At 47.1% G+C, this 12,750-nt stretch overlaps 6 protein-coding genes across 6 annotated transcripts; 4 read left to right on the top strand and 2 right to left on the bottom strand.

Annotated features, from left to right (window-relative positions):
* Nucleotides 1-586: 586 nt before the first annotated feature.
* Nucleotides 587-1,456, top strand: N7466_000442 (cytochrome p450 protein; the record flags this gene model as incomplete). The annotated part of the gene is made up of 1 exon (XM_057159840.1): nt 587-1,456. One exon carries the CDS (start codon nt 587-589, stop codon nt 1,454-1,456), a length of 870 nt encoding a protein of 289 aa, XP_057026088.1.
* A 299-nt stretch (nt 1,457-1,755) lies between these two features.
* On the top strand, nt 1,756-2,376 carry N7466_000441 (cytochrome p450 protein; the record flags this gene model as incomplete). Its single annotated transcript, XM_057159839.1, has 2 exons — nt 1,756-1,813; nt 1,940-2,376. 2 exons carry the CDS (start codon nt 1,756-1,758, stop codon nt 2,374-2,376), a joined length of 495 nt encoding a protein of 164 aa, XP_057026087.1.
* A 280-nt stretch (nt 2,377-2,656) lies between these two features.
* Nucleotides 2,657-2,944, bottom strand: N7466_000440 (ankyrin repeat domain-containing protein; the record flags this gene model as incomplete). Its single annotated transcript, XM_057159838.1, has 1 exon — nt 2,657-2,944. One exon carries the CDS (start codon nt 2,942-2,944, stop codon nt 2,657-2,659), a length of 288 nt encoding a protein of 95 aa, XP_057026086.1.
* A 3,445-nt stretch (nt 2,945-6,389) lies between these two features.
* On the top strand, nt 6,390-8,616 carry N7466_000439 (uncharacterized protein; the record flags this gene model as incomplete). Its single annotated transcript, XM_057159837.1, has 7 exons — nt 6,390-6,503; nt 6,588-6,658; nt 6,715-6,862; nt 6,910-6,945; nt 7,016-8,062; nt 8,119-8,392; nt 8,474-8,616. The coding sequence occupies 7 exons, from the start codon at nt 6,390-6,392 to the stop codon at nt 8,614-8,616; spliced, it is 1,833 nt and encodes a 610-aa protein (XP_057026085.1).
* Nucleotides 8,617-9,329: 713 nt separating this feature from the next.
* On the bottom strand, nt 9,330-10,042 carry N7466_000438 (uncharacterized protein; the record flags this gene model as incomplete). Its single annotated transcript, XM_057159836.1, has 2 exons — nt 9,330-9,814; nt 9,895-10,042. 2 exons carry the CDS (start codon nt 10,040-10,042, stop codon nt 9,330-9,332), a joined length of 633 nt encoding a protein of 210 aa, XP_057026084.1.
* A 588-nt stretch (nt 10,043-10,630) lies between these two features.
* On the top strand, nt 10,631-12,391 carry N7466_000437 (spermidine synthase; the record flags this gene model as incomplete). Its single annotated transcript, XM_057159835.1, has 3 exons — nt 10,631-11,571; nt 11,622-11,922; nt 11,987-12,391. 3 exons carry the CDS (start codon nt 10,631-10,633, stop codon nt 12,389-12,391), a joined length of 1,647 nt encoding a protein of 548 aa, XP_057026083.1.
* Between the last annotated feature and the right edge of the window lie 359 nt (nt 12,392-12,750).

Raw genomic sequence — 12,750 nt, 5'->3', positions numbered from 1 at the left:
TCGCCCTTCAGGCATAAAGCAAAATGACACCAATGGAATTGGCCGCAGGTGATAAGGTGGGTTTCTTAATTTCACAACAGTGGTGTAGGTCCATGGGTGGTTTGCATCGGTCGGCCCGGCCAGGCCGCCAGGGGTACATCACCAATTAAGCAAAGCGTCCGAAGCTCCGGGCATGCAGGGCCCACACAGGCCACGTAGAGGCCAGCACTAGCTTATAATGCATATATTCCTTTGCTCAGCTGCGCCTCAATCAAATCATTTGCTGACTCGCATTAGCAGCGTATGGATTACCTGCATGGTCAACGTGGATCCTTTCAGGCGGGTCGGTGTCATTGTAAGAGCTGAGGGTGCAGAGAGGAACCTTGAAATCGGTCCTCTCATTGTCCAATCCCGAGGTTCCAGCAGCTCACCAAGAGCAGTCTTTACTGATCCTCACTCACATAATAGTATCTTTTGATATACTATATGTATGAGAACAAGCAAGCATTTGAATGGCTCCGTGGTGTTTCTTAACTTGATCCTGTGTTCTTGGAATGCTACTAAGATCGCATCCCTGTCACTTCAAGTTGTAAGCTAGCCATCCAAAATGCAGAGTCCTGACGCTTTCCACAGCCGGGTTCTGGAATGGGTACCCCTGCCCAAGCTTCTGAACGGGTGGACACTCCCTTGCCTATTGCTCGGTGCGTGGGTGGTCTACGGCGTTGGACTGGGGATATACCGCCTCTTTCTAAGTCCTTTGGCTAAATTCCCGGGTCCAAAGCTCGCCGCCCTCACGCAATGGTATGAAGTCTACTTTGACATGGTCAAGAAAGGTGGCGGCCAATTCCCTTTCGAAATCAAGCGCATGCACGAAAAATATGGCCCCATTGTTCGCGTAAATCCCTTCGAGCTTCACGTCGATGACCCAGACTTCTACGATGTAATCTACGCGACAAATAAGGCATATGACAAGATGGAGCATTTCCAACACCGCTTCAATGTGCCTCTGGCTACGTTTAGCACGTCCGACTCGGATGATCATCGCATTCGTCGCGCAGCCATCAACCCCTTCTTCTCCAAGAGCCGGGTTCGAAACCAAAATGAACGCATCCAGCAGCTCGCTTCCACAATCTCACAGAGACTGGCTACTGAGTATGCTGGGCAGAATAAGCCTTTGGACGTGGCTAATATGTGGGGTTGCTTCACGGCGGATGTCATTATGGATGTTGTCTTTGCGCGCCCCAAGCACTTTTCCCGGTACCCGGACTTTGAGTCCCCATTCACCCTCGCCATTCGCAACATGTCGACCTGGGCTCATTTTACATTGCATTTTGGCTGGGTTTTGACCGTCATGAATCAAATGCCAAATTCAATTGCCAAGGCCCTGTTTCCCCCATTCAGGCCAATCATTGAATTCAGAGAAGTGAGTACTAATCCCATAAGTAGTTGCGCCTTCAAGGGAAGTCCCGAATGCTGATGGGTGTATCAAAACTACAGGAGATGGCCAGTGAGATTACTGATATCTTAGAGGGTCGAAATCAAGCTGCCAAGGACTCCCCTCATTCGACCGTCTTTCACGACATCCTGTCCTCGGGCTTACCTCCCCATGAACTACGACCGGAGCGTCTCAATGATGAGGCCGTGGGTCTGGTAGGCGCAGGAACTGAGACCACCTCGTGGAGCTTAACGATTGGAACATTCCATGTCATCGATAACCCGCATGTGACTCGAAAGCTGAAGGCCGAGCTGACCGAGGCGATCCCAAATCCCAATGAAATGCCATCCTGGTCAGAGTTGGAGAAACTTCCGTATCTCAGCGCAGTGATTAAGGAGCGTAAGTTAATAATCTTTTCTTCTTACACACTTGTCCCCTTCGCATGAGTCTTTTCCTATTCAAGAGTAAAGAAACATCGAGAAGAAAAGCAACGATCCGCGACTAACATGGAAACTCCGCGCATAGTTCTTCGGATCGCGTTTGGTGGCGTTGAACGCCTCCCTCGTATCAATAAACATGGGATATGGACATACGGAGACTGGGAGATCCCCGCGGGAACCCCCGTGGGTATGGATCAGTTCCACATGCACATGAATGAAGACTTATACCCTGACCCGATGGCTTTCCGGCCCGAGCGATGGCTGGGGAACCCCAGGAGCCCCAGCGGTGAGAAGCCCTTGACGCATTACCTGACGACATTTGCGAAAGGCACGCGCATGTGCACAGGCCTTAACCTAGCATATGCAGAAATTTTTGTCGGGCTAGCCACTATTTTCCGGCGACATGATTTTGAACTGTTCGAGACGAGTAGGCGGGATGTGGATTTTTACGCGGAGAACCTCAAGGCGTCGCCGTGGCCGGGAAGCAAGGGGGTTCGTGTTTTGGTGAAAGAACTAAAATAAGATGGGGGCGATGGTGGACAGAGAGAAATTTTACTGGAGAATGAAAGTCGAATATTGGGTGCTCAAATCTAGACCAAGAGTTAGAAGTACAATCAACTGGTATCTGGGCACAAATAAAAACATCAATCAATCAATATACACAAAGTCTTTTCTGGGCGCCGGTATCGGCTAAGTAGGTAATGAAAATCCAGGCATTCTAGTGTTATCCCAGAAATCCTTCAAAAGGGCCAATTTCTATCTAATATTAGTGCGACATGCTGCACTGTTTTTCTATCATGCCTTAACATTTACTCCGGTGACTCAGTATGATATCCACGACAATAGTATACCCTGCACTAACGGCCAAAAACAGAGGCGACTTCCCATCCGCATCACATATCTCGTTATCAGCCCCACTATCTAGCAACAAGCTGACAGCTGCGTCGTGGCCCTGCTCGGCTGCTAAATGCAATGCCGTGCGTCCCTGTGCGTCGCACTCATCAATGCCCACCCGGTGGTCCAATAGGGTCTGCAGCATACTGCAGTTACCGTTCCGAGCTGCGACATGCAAAAGAGGCATGAGTGGCATTTTGGCAGTTCGTGATTTTTCATGATGCTGTGGATGCTGTTGATGATATGTTTGACTCAGACTGTGTTGGGAAGAAGCTGCTAGGGTGGGTTCCCTAAATGAGGCCGCTGGTGTGCTGCAGCTTCTTTCTCGATGGAAAGTATCGCTCATGAATGGAGTGGGGGGAGAATTAGATGATGGTGGCGCCAACGTAGCACTTGCGCTATGTTTATACAAGGGCGGGACCATGAGGGGTTTACGTTCTCCCTGTGAAATCACACGGGAGAAGGCATTTGGGCTATCAAGCGATGCTTGTTCACCATGTAGGGGTTTGGCCAGGTCTGGCCAATCAAGAAATTCCGTTGAATCTCTGCAGGGCGGGAAGTAACTTTTTCTGTCTCCCGATGGGCTTCTCGGGATCATAAATGGGTTCATGTCTTCCCATGCAGAGCTATTTTTGTGGTGGTAGAGATTGTTTGCCGTGCCATTGAAAGCATTACTCGGCTCATGGTACCTAGCTTGGATTTCAGATACGCTCCTGCTGGCCGTTTGGGTCTCAAAAGCCGATTTCCCGCTTTCTGTGTAGATCGGACAGAGATCTATAGGTTCTTGGTTCCAGCTCCAAATGTTTTCGCTTTCTTCCTTTCGCTTCTGCTCCTGTTTCTTCTCTATTGGCGAATCGAAAATCGAGAATCAAAAATCGGTTCTATCTCAAAAAAAAATTTTTTTTGGTTGTGGCTCCCCGTGAATTTGCTTACCTCGATATCTCCGTTGAGCCAGCCTGTTTTGCATCCGACGCCGCTCTGTGGTTGTGGAAGGATCGAAATACAAATCCATGAGCTGCAATTGACCAAGTTCCATGGTAAATTCTTCGCTCCGGCGTGTGCCCCGTCTATATGGCAACGATCGATGATGACGGCACCTGAGATTCATGTGACAATGACTTCGCTGCAATGGCAAGGCCGCAACATTTATATATTTACCATGTGGAGCTACCGACTCTGATCACGTTAAATCATGTTATCTTGTCCGCATTTTGTCATCCGCTAGTTGTTAATTGAGGGATTGATTGTTATTTCGCTATCCAGGTCAGAATTGACACAAACACCGATGCTAGGTCCTTATTGGCAGCCGAGTTAGGCCCCCAATAGTGAGGCTGCCACCAAATACAAGGCTGTCTCAACTTCATTCAATCAACACCGGACGGAGGTAACATTACAAGTGATTCGTCTGGGGCTGAAACATTTGAATCCTCCGCGTATTTCAATGTTTGATCCTCCAATCAGAATGCCGCGTGTTCTCCATGTAACGCTCGTCTTGCTATCCCCTTACATTCTACTTACCGGTAACTCTTCTTGGTCTACTAATTCAAAATTACTCTACTTTCATGAAGGATTCTCCCTATTCTTGACCAATGGAAACTCCAGCAATATCAGGTTGAGTTCTTGTATAGGAGAAAGAGGGGGTCACGCCGGCCCCGGGGGCCAGGCTGCGCGGGGGTACAATCCGTTCCAATATTTGAAAAGGATTTATCCACCTTCATTTTACCCGCAAAACAACATAATTTTGGATAAATTCAGTACATGTAGTAGATATCTCAATAAATTTTTATACAAAACATTGAACGTCTTTTCCAAACAAGCTGTATCATGAGTAACTAGGACTTTCAAATGTTAATTATCTGGTCCTCTACTAGAAACATTTGAATATCAGAATACTCATTTCTTATATAGATGTTAATCTTAGAAAGTATATATGAAAGCGATTGGATTTGATCAATTAGCCCATAGTAAAGATAGAGTTCTATCAACTTATAAATTGTCTTTCGTGATAAAGTTCTTGAGACACTTCTCATCAAAACATTTCTCATCAATTGATCAAAGTAGGTGAGTTTTACTGTGGTATTTGCGGGAGGAGATTGAAGTGGGTAAATATTTTTGGAACCGATTGTATCTACGTATACTGAAATCCTGAGGAACTTGAGGTCTAGGCCTGTTTTTGCTCTGACTACGTACTTTCGTTCTCTTTTCAATTGTGTTCCGAGGTTCGCAATGGGTATTAGTAGTACATAACGCATTTCACCCCTAAGCGAGCCACCCCACTCGGCCGGGCCAACATTGAACCCAAAGCACATCAATTGAGAGTAAATGCGATGAACTACAACATTGCTTCGTATCTCGGAAACTAGAGCTTATATTATATTATTCTTACAGAAGGTTACTCTTTGGGGTGGCCCGGCTGAGTGGGTTGGCTCGCTTAGGGGTGAAATGCGGTGGAAAGTACTTAACTAGTAGGCACCTAACGTAAATTGAATCCACACATGCAAGCGAGCAGCCCACATGTGCATAGGCCGTAAGTCTAGCCCCATGCTATTGAATCGAAGCTCAAAACATCAACTCTAAGATATATTCAAATGTTAATAACATGAGGAGAACGATAATACACATACAAATTAGTGCCTATAGATGTAGATCTCTTAAAAGCCATTGATCGTGCTCAAGTGTTTCAATTTCCATACGGTCTCATTCAAATGTTTCAAAAAAGGAGTACTAGAAAGGTTCTGGAATATAGGGATCTTTATTCTATGTATTGCCGAATTGATTTTCTTTTTTTCTTCTTTTAAACGAAATCTATAGAAAATGAATATTTCTAGTACTCTACCATGAAAATCTCTTAGAAGAGTTAGCTTAAAGTTTTTTATAGTATTTTGATTGAGTAGTTAGTCCAGGGGTGTAAATGAGGTTGTTGTTTTCTTCCCACATGCAGATTTGGATTTTTTATTACTTCAAATAAATGCCGCAGTCCACCTGGGCAAGAGTCTTTGAATAGCTTTGTTAAAACATTCAATGCCGTATCAATTAATACTAATTCGACAAGTTTTGTTCTTCGGACCGATCGAGCACTCAAGATGATGAAGCCATTTCGAGATGGGGTTAGATTGAACTGCAACACAACCCGAGGCCAGCAGACGTTTGTGATCTTCATGAGTAGTACGCATTAATCAAGTTCAATGTTCATGAACACTATACTTAGGTCGTGAGTTCTAGATAAACGTTTTTATATTGTTAAATTTTGAGGAAATATTGATCTATACGTTGTAATTTCAATAAGAACCTCGGACTCAAGTAACCCCGCAAATAACCGTGCGGGGAAAGCCTTGAGTGGAGCTACGTTACAATAGACTTCCCCGAGTCCCCGACACAACCGACACCTTGTGCATCACGCTTTTTGATTCCAACCTATCAATCCATGGTCGGAAATTAAAGCAGTGGCAATTTTATAGAGAATCGGTTGGATGCAAAGAATACCTTGAACAACGCCTACCATTCGCTTTGCTCATCACAAGTTCACAACCCGCCCTATTTTGAGAGTTTTATACATATTACTCTGATATACATTTTACCCCCTCCCCCCTTCCCCGCGCTTTGGTTGAGCCGACAATCCGGAAATTTGGATACATTTCACAATGCGCATGCGTACTCAAGCTCTTGGGGGTCTATGCCCTTGGAGAAGACTTGGAGTCGCGCCCTTTTTCAAGCGAGGGCTGTTAACTCAAAGCTATGCTCGAGGTCCTTCTCAGGTGAGTTCGAGCATTCAAAGATGGATACCCATTCTACTTGAATTATGGGGGTTGAAAATCAGCTAATTCAGCGCTCTTTGGCAGCCACCTTTGATCGAGTCAACCATTGGAGATCACTTCGCAAAAATCGTGGCTGAACACGGTGATCGAACAGCGTAAGGAAGCTGGGGCCAATGAGAGCTGAATTTGAGTACTAAAGAATTGGCTGCAGTGTTATTTCCAAGCATCAAAATGACCGTGTCACATATGCGTCCCTCGATGCTCGAAGTAATGCCCTGGCTCGGGGGCTTGAGTCAGTGGAAATCAACAAGGGGGATCGGGTTGGCGTTATGCTTGGAAACTCCATGGAATATGCAGTGGTATGTCAGGCTGCATTTAGTCTTTGAAGCCATTCTCATTATTCCAGATAACATATGCTTTGTTCAAGCTTGGAGCTATTCTGGTAAGTCCCATCTGTTCGCCGATAATGTCACGTCTCAGACTGTACCGTGTCTCTAACCTTACGTAACAAGGTCCCACTGAATCCCTCCTTCAACTCGGCACAGATCGCATCAGCATTGGGGCACCTCGGAGCCAGTCATCTTATAATCAGTGCAGAGTCTAATCTTCCCCGCAAAGATCCTCGCAGCAACATCCCGTTGCTCCAACATCTGGTGGAGGACCTCTCAAGCTCAAAGCTAAGCTCGAGTTTGGTCCCCACTTTGAAGCAGATTATCCTCGTCGACAACTCCGCCGGTCGCATTGATATATCATCTCATAAGAGCATCATCCCATACTCATCCATCGTATCCGAATTATCAGCAGACAAGCAGTCACTAACAGAACGAACCCTTTTTCCAGACGAAGTAGTAAACATTCAATTCACATCTGGAACAACAGCTATGCCCAAAGCAGCATGCCTCACCCATCGTTCCATTCTTAATAATGGCTCTCAAGTCGGCGACCGCATGCTTCTCACCCCCCAGGACGTGATCTGCTGTCCACCACCCCTCTTCCACTGTTTCGGATGTACGCTAGGGTACATGGCGACAGCAACTCACGGCTCGTCCATCGTTTTTCCATCAGAGTCATTCAACGCCCGCGCAGTACTAAGCGCAGTCAAAGAAGAGAAATGCACAGCTCTCTACGGCGTCCCAACCATGTTTTTGGAGGAACTTGGCCTCATTGAATCGGGAGAGATCTCCGATGATGGATTCCAGTACCTGCGAACAGGAATTGCAGCTGGAAGTAGCATTCCTTCGGAGCTGATGAAGAAATTGCACCGAGTACTCAATCTGACCGAACTCACCATTTGCTATGGGATGACGGAGACTAGCCCTGTCTCTGCTATGACGCATACAGATGACCCTATTGATAAGCGCTTGAAATCAGTTGGGCGCCTTATGCCGCATGTTGAAGCAAAGGTTGTGAATCCCGCAGATAGGAATGAGATTCTCCCCATTGAGAAACGAGGCGAATTGGCTGTCAGTGGGTATCTATTGATGAAAGGTTACTGGGGAGATCCCGAGAGAACAGCAAAGGAAATGTTTGCGGATGAGATTGGGAAGCTTTGGATGCACGTAAGTCTGCACTTAAAGAGACAGGCTCGGGGAATGAAGGCTGATTTTCATTGCAGACTGGCGATGAAGCGTCGATGTCACCAGACGGGTACATTACCATCACTGGTCGCATTAAGGACCTTATTATTCGGGGTGGCGAGAATATTCACCCATTGGAAATCGAAAATTGCCTGTTGGCACACCCTGGTATCGCCGAAGTGTCTGTGGTTGGTGTTCCAGACGACCGATACGGCGAAGTTGTTGCCGCTTTTGTGGTTCTTCGAGAACCAGATTCCGTTGGTGCTGAGGAGATCCAACAATGGGTACGGGAAAAGCTGAGTAGTCATCTTGGTGAGTATTTCGAATGCAAACGTCATTTGGATTGTTGTTATCGAACGCGAGGCAAGCCGAGGCTGACATATAATCTTGCAGTTCCCAAGTATGTTTTCTTTCCTGGGCCATCGGATCCTTCCCCGAAAACAGCAAGCGGGAAGATCCAGAAGTTTAAGCTTAAAGAGCAAGCTATAAAAATTCTGACCGAAAGAGTGAAAGACCCCAAAGAGGCTAAACATTGAAGGATGTATAATTTATACAATTTATCTAGTACTACCTATCAATAATCAGTCTGGGTTGAACAACAGTCCTCGCGACCTCGGGAGAACCTTGGAAGATCAATGATTTTTAGATAGTCTGATCTTTTGACTTTCGAGTTAAAGCACATTCTCAGCCCTGAAGATATTCAAAGTTTATCGGTGTTTCACATTCATTGAAATGTATTTGAGGGTCAAACTAGTAAATGTAGAAGTTATTTTGAAGGTTCAATCCGTTGAAGGTTGAAGCGTTGACCATTCCAAGGTTTAACATGCCATACATGTGACGCTGGTAAAGGGCAAGCAATTGATTATGTTCCAGTTCCTGCGACAGAATTCACAAAGGGCGAGCTGCTAGAGTTCGACACGAACTTCCGAGCGCATTTCTGGGCGTATTGGAACGTCACGTACGGGGTCATCGTTCTTTGAATATGGCTCGATCACCAAGCGATGCACTGTTCTTAAATATCGCCGAAGTCCCGTCGACCTCGACCCAAAACAGTCATCTGTCATGTTCCGGCAAGTGTTTGACATTGCGCTTTGTGGGTGACTGCCACAGCCAATGTACTGGGGAGCTTGTGAAGAGGATTAAAAGCTGAAAACACCATGCCAGCTCAAGTCCAGCAGAAGCGTCGTAAAATCCCAACTCCCCCATCGTGTATGGTGGAGATTCCTGTATTCCTGTATTCATTCTTCAATCAGAAGTCCTGAATGCCAGTCTCACCCTGAAGCTGCGCTCTGGCATTTTCGCCTTGAATTTCATCACCGACCACCCACTCCGGCTCCTCATCCTCAAAGTATTCATCCTGCAACTCAGATAAATCATCGTACTCTTCATTCTGATCGACAGTGGTATAGTCAAAATCATCATCATCGCCTCTCATAAAGCGCAGGCCCATCTCCCACTGCCACTGTTTCTCGCCCTCCTCCTTGCTGGAGGGGATATCATCACGGTCCTCGGCCAAGATTTCGCCGTTGGGGCCACGGGTATAATTCAACATGGAATGGGGATCGGGGTGCGCTAGCGCGTCCATCTTCGCCTCCGAACGCAGCAGGTCGGCCTGCAGGACGCCCGAGAATCCCTTCTCGCGCCCCTGCGCTTCCCGTTCCTGCGGAGTCTGAAATCGGCGGATGAGACGATCGTACAATAGCGGGTCTAGAATGGTATACCCAACCCGGTTAGCTTGTCAGGTTATTATTTCGCTGCTGTGGTTCTCGAGGCCACTGGAATCTGTGTTGGCAGCTAGGGAAGAGCAGGCGGACCGGCTAGCTCGAGCTCCGCCGAGTAGTATTCTGGATGTAGGTCCAGGTACCGCTTTCGACGGTTCTTGATTTGGAGTGCAGGATTTTGCGCGTCGGCAGCTTCATCTTTGTTGTGGGTGGTTCCGGAATCCATGGGGAAATGGGGCATATTGGTTGTTTCGGCTCTTGTTTGAGAGTCGTCAAGGCGGGGTTGGACGGCGAAAGTTGTCACGTCTCACAGCTTCTTATGCTGGGCTAGTGTTCCCGTTTGGGTTTAGTGCTTCAGCATGAGGAACCGCCGAACGGCGCTAGTCCGTATTAGTAGATATACTAGTCCACTCTGGGAATAAGAGCTAGCTGCTGACATGTGACCAATCAAAATCCATGATCTACCACAAAGTAGTACCCACTAGCCAAAGGCCAAGGGATCATCCCGCGACTTGACACAACTCGCGATTTGAGACCCTATACTTGAACTCCATTAAATCACAAATAGCACTCTTCACTATCATATTTGCACTTGAATTTCACTTCTTTGTTGGGCTGTGTATCGGCTGCGATAGATTGTAAATTTTTCAAGTCGCAGATCGGACAGAAAGGGAGTGCGGTGTGGATAGGCAGAATAGGTGAAGTCAATATTTCGTTTCAAGTCTGTTTTTGTCTTGTATCTCGGGTTTCATGGGAATGGGCCACTAGTTAATATTCTCTGAGTAAATTTGGTTCGATCTCGAGGCATCAACCACACCAGACATTCATCATGTCGATTGGGCAATTTGTTCAGAAGATCGATGCCTACCGGCTTGGAACCGGTGTGGCATTGCTGTTCCTAGCTGCCTTTTATTCCCCTGTCATGGTGATGGTGCTATCCCCTGTCTTTGGCTCTCACCCCGTGCATCTCTTCCACAGCTACGGCGTGGCTATTGTTGGTGCTGCTGGATGGTTCGCAAAGGACCAGATCCAAAGACGACTGGGTCGTCTTGCTGCTTATATGCTTCCTGTCCTGGCATTCTGGACCCCCACGTTGCAATATTTTGTGATGCAGCAGAGCTCTCAACTGGGAAATCCGATTGGTCCAATTGTCACTGAGCTGTTCGGCTACTACCCCCTGTTGGTGTTGACTGTGGCCATCGCTGGTAAGCAGATCCAGGCCGCTTTGAACCTTGAGTCGCATGGAGAGGTTGCGGCGGAGCACATCCCTCTCCTGGGATCGTATCTCATCTACTCTGTTTGTGAGCGCATTTCCCACGCAATCTTGGCCCGTGTCATCGGTACTACCGTGCTCTTTACCCGCGCTGGTATGCAATTTGTCATTGCTATCTTCTATGCGGTTGTTGTTCCTAAGTCCAAGCTCCTGCTTCTGGCCATTCCATCCGTGCTCTTTAGCATCACTGCTGATGTCCACTTGGGTGGAATTGGTGCTGCAAACTCCGCCCTCCAACATGAGGGTTACTCTCTTTTGGCTCGTCAGGAATCCTCTACGGGATATCTTTCGGTTTTGGAGAACGACCACGATGGCTTCCGTGTGCTGCGTTGTGACCACAGTCTTCTGGGTGGACAGTGGACAAAGTCTATCCCCGGATACCAGCCCCAAGTTGAAGATCCTATCTACGCCGTCTTTGCTATGCTCGAAGCTGTTCGTCTTATTGAACCTGATAACGGTGTCCACCGCGTGGACGCAGACAGCAAGGCATTGGTGATGTAAGTCATAACAGCCACATCCGCGATTTCTAGAGACTAACTCACGACAGCGGCCTTGGAATCGGCACTACTCCTTCGGCCTTGATTAAGCACGGCATCGATACCACAATTGTTGAAATCGATCCCGCTGTGTACAAGTTTGCAACTGAGTACTTCAATCTGCCATCCAACCACGTCGCAGCCATTGAGGATGCAACAACATTTGTCAAGAAAGCACAAAAGACTGCCACTCAATACGACTACATTGTCCACGATGTCTTCACCGGTGGTGCCGAGCCATCCGAGCTTTTCACCTGGGAGTTCTTAACGGATCTGCGCGCACTGCTCAAGGATGATGGTGTCATTGCTATCGTATGTTCTTTCATCCCCACAATAATCATTATTTATCTTCATTTCCTAACTCGGTCCATTTTAGAACTACGCCAGCGACATTGCCCTCTACCCCACGGGCCTGATCGTCCGCACTATCAAAGCCGTCTTCCCGTCCTGCCGTATCTTCCGCGAATCAGAAGCAAACCAGGACGACGCGACCTCTGACTTCACTAACATGGTTCTCTTCTGCAAGAAGACCAAGGACTCGTCTTTGGACTTCCGCAAGCCGACCTCGGCTGATTACCTAGGCAGCAAGGCTCGTGAAAGCTATCTGCTGCCGAGACATGAGATCGATTTCTCCTTGTTCGACACCGTTCCCAACAAGGGCAGACGCTTCCTTGTCGCGAAGGAGGTCAAGCGTCTGGACAAGTTCCAGGATCGAGCTGCGCTCGAGCATTGGGAGATTATGAGGAAGGTTCTTCCTGCTGCCGTGTGGGAGAACTGGTAAACCTTCAATTTTCAAACAAACAGAAAATTCTGTTCTCTTTTGGATGCACTTTGCTATTTCTTTTCCGGTACGTCCTGTGTTTTTAGAAGATTATTTTATTGTGGGCTTTGCATAAATTGGTGTTTCTCAGTGATTATCAATCTACTGTACCAAGCTGAGTCTTGTTGTCTGTTTGTAATGAGGGAGATTGATTGGATTGTATATCTACATACATTGATAGCACTTGAGCTATTTTGAATTGAAAATAAATAAGACTTCATATTGGTATCATTATCTAACACCCGCAGAAAACCATTGGAGTGTCCTAAGAAAAGACTATGAACAGACCAAACCTTTCAAACAATCCAAATCCTCTGCCT

The sequence above is a fragment of the Penicillium verhagenii genome (genome assembly GCF_028828195.1).
Source record: "Penicillium verhagenii strain IBT 33310 chromosome Unknown utg000002l_segment0_segment0, whole genome shotgun sequence".
Classification (NCBI taxonomy): Eukaryota; Fungi; Ascomycota; class Eurotiomycetes; order Eurotiales; family Aspergillaceae; genus Penicillium; species Penicillium verhagenii.
The sequence above is the reverse complement of the archived record's forward strand: the minus strand, read 5'-3'. Positions and strand labels throughout refer to the sequence as shown.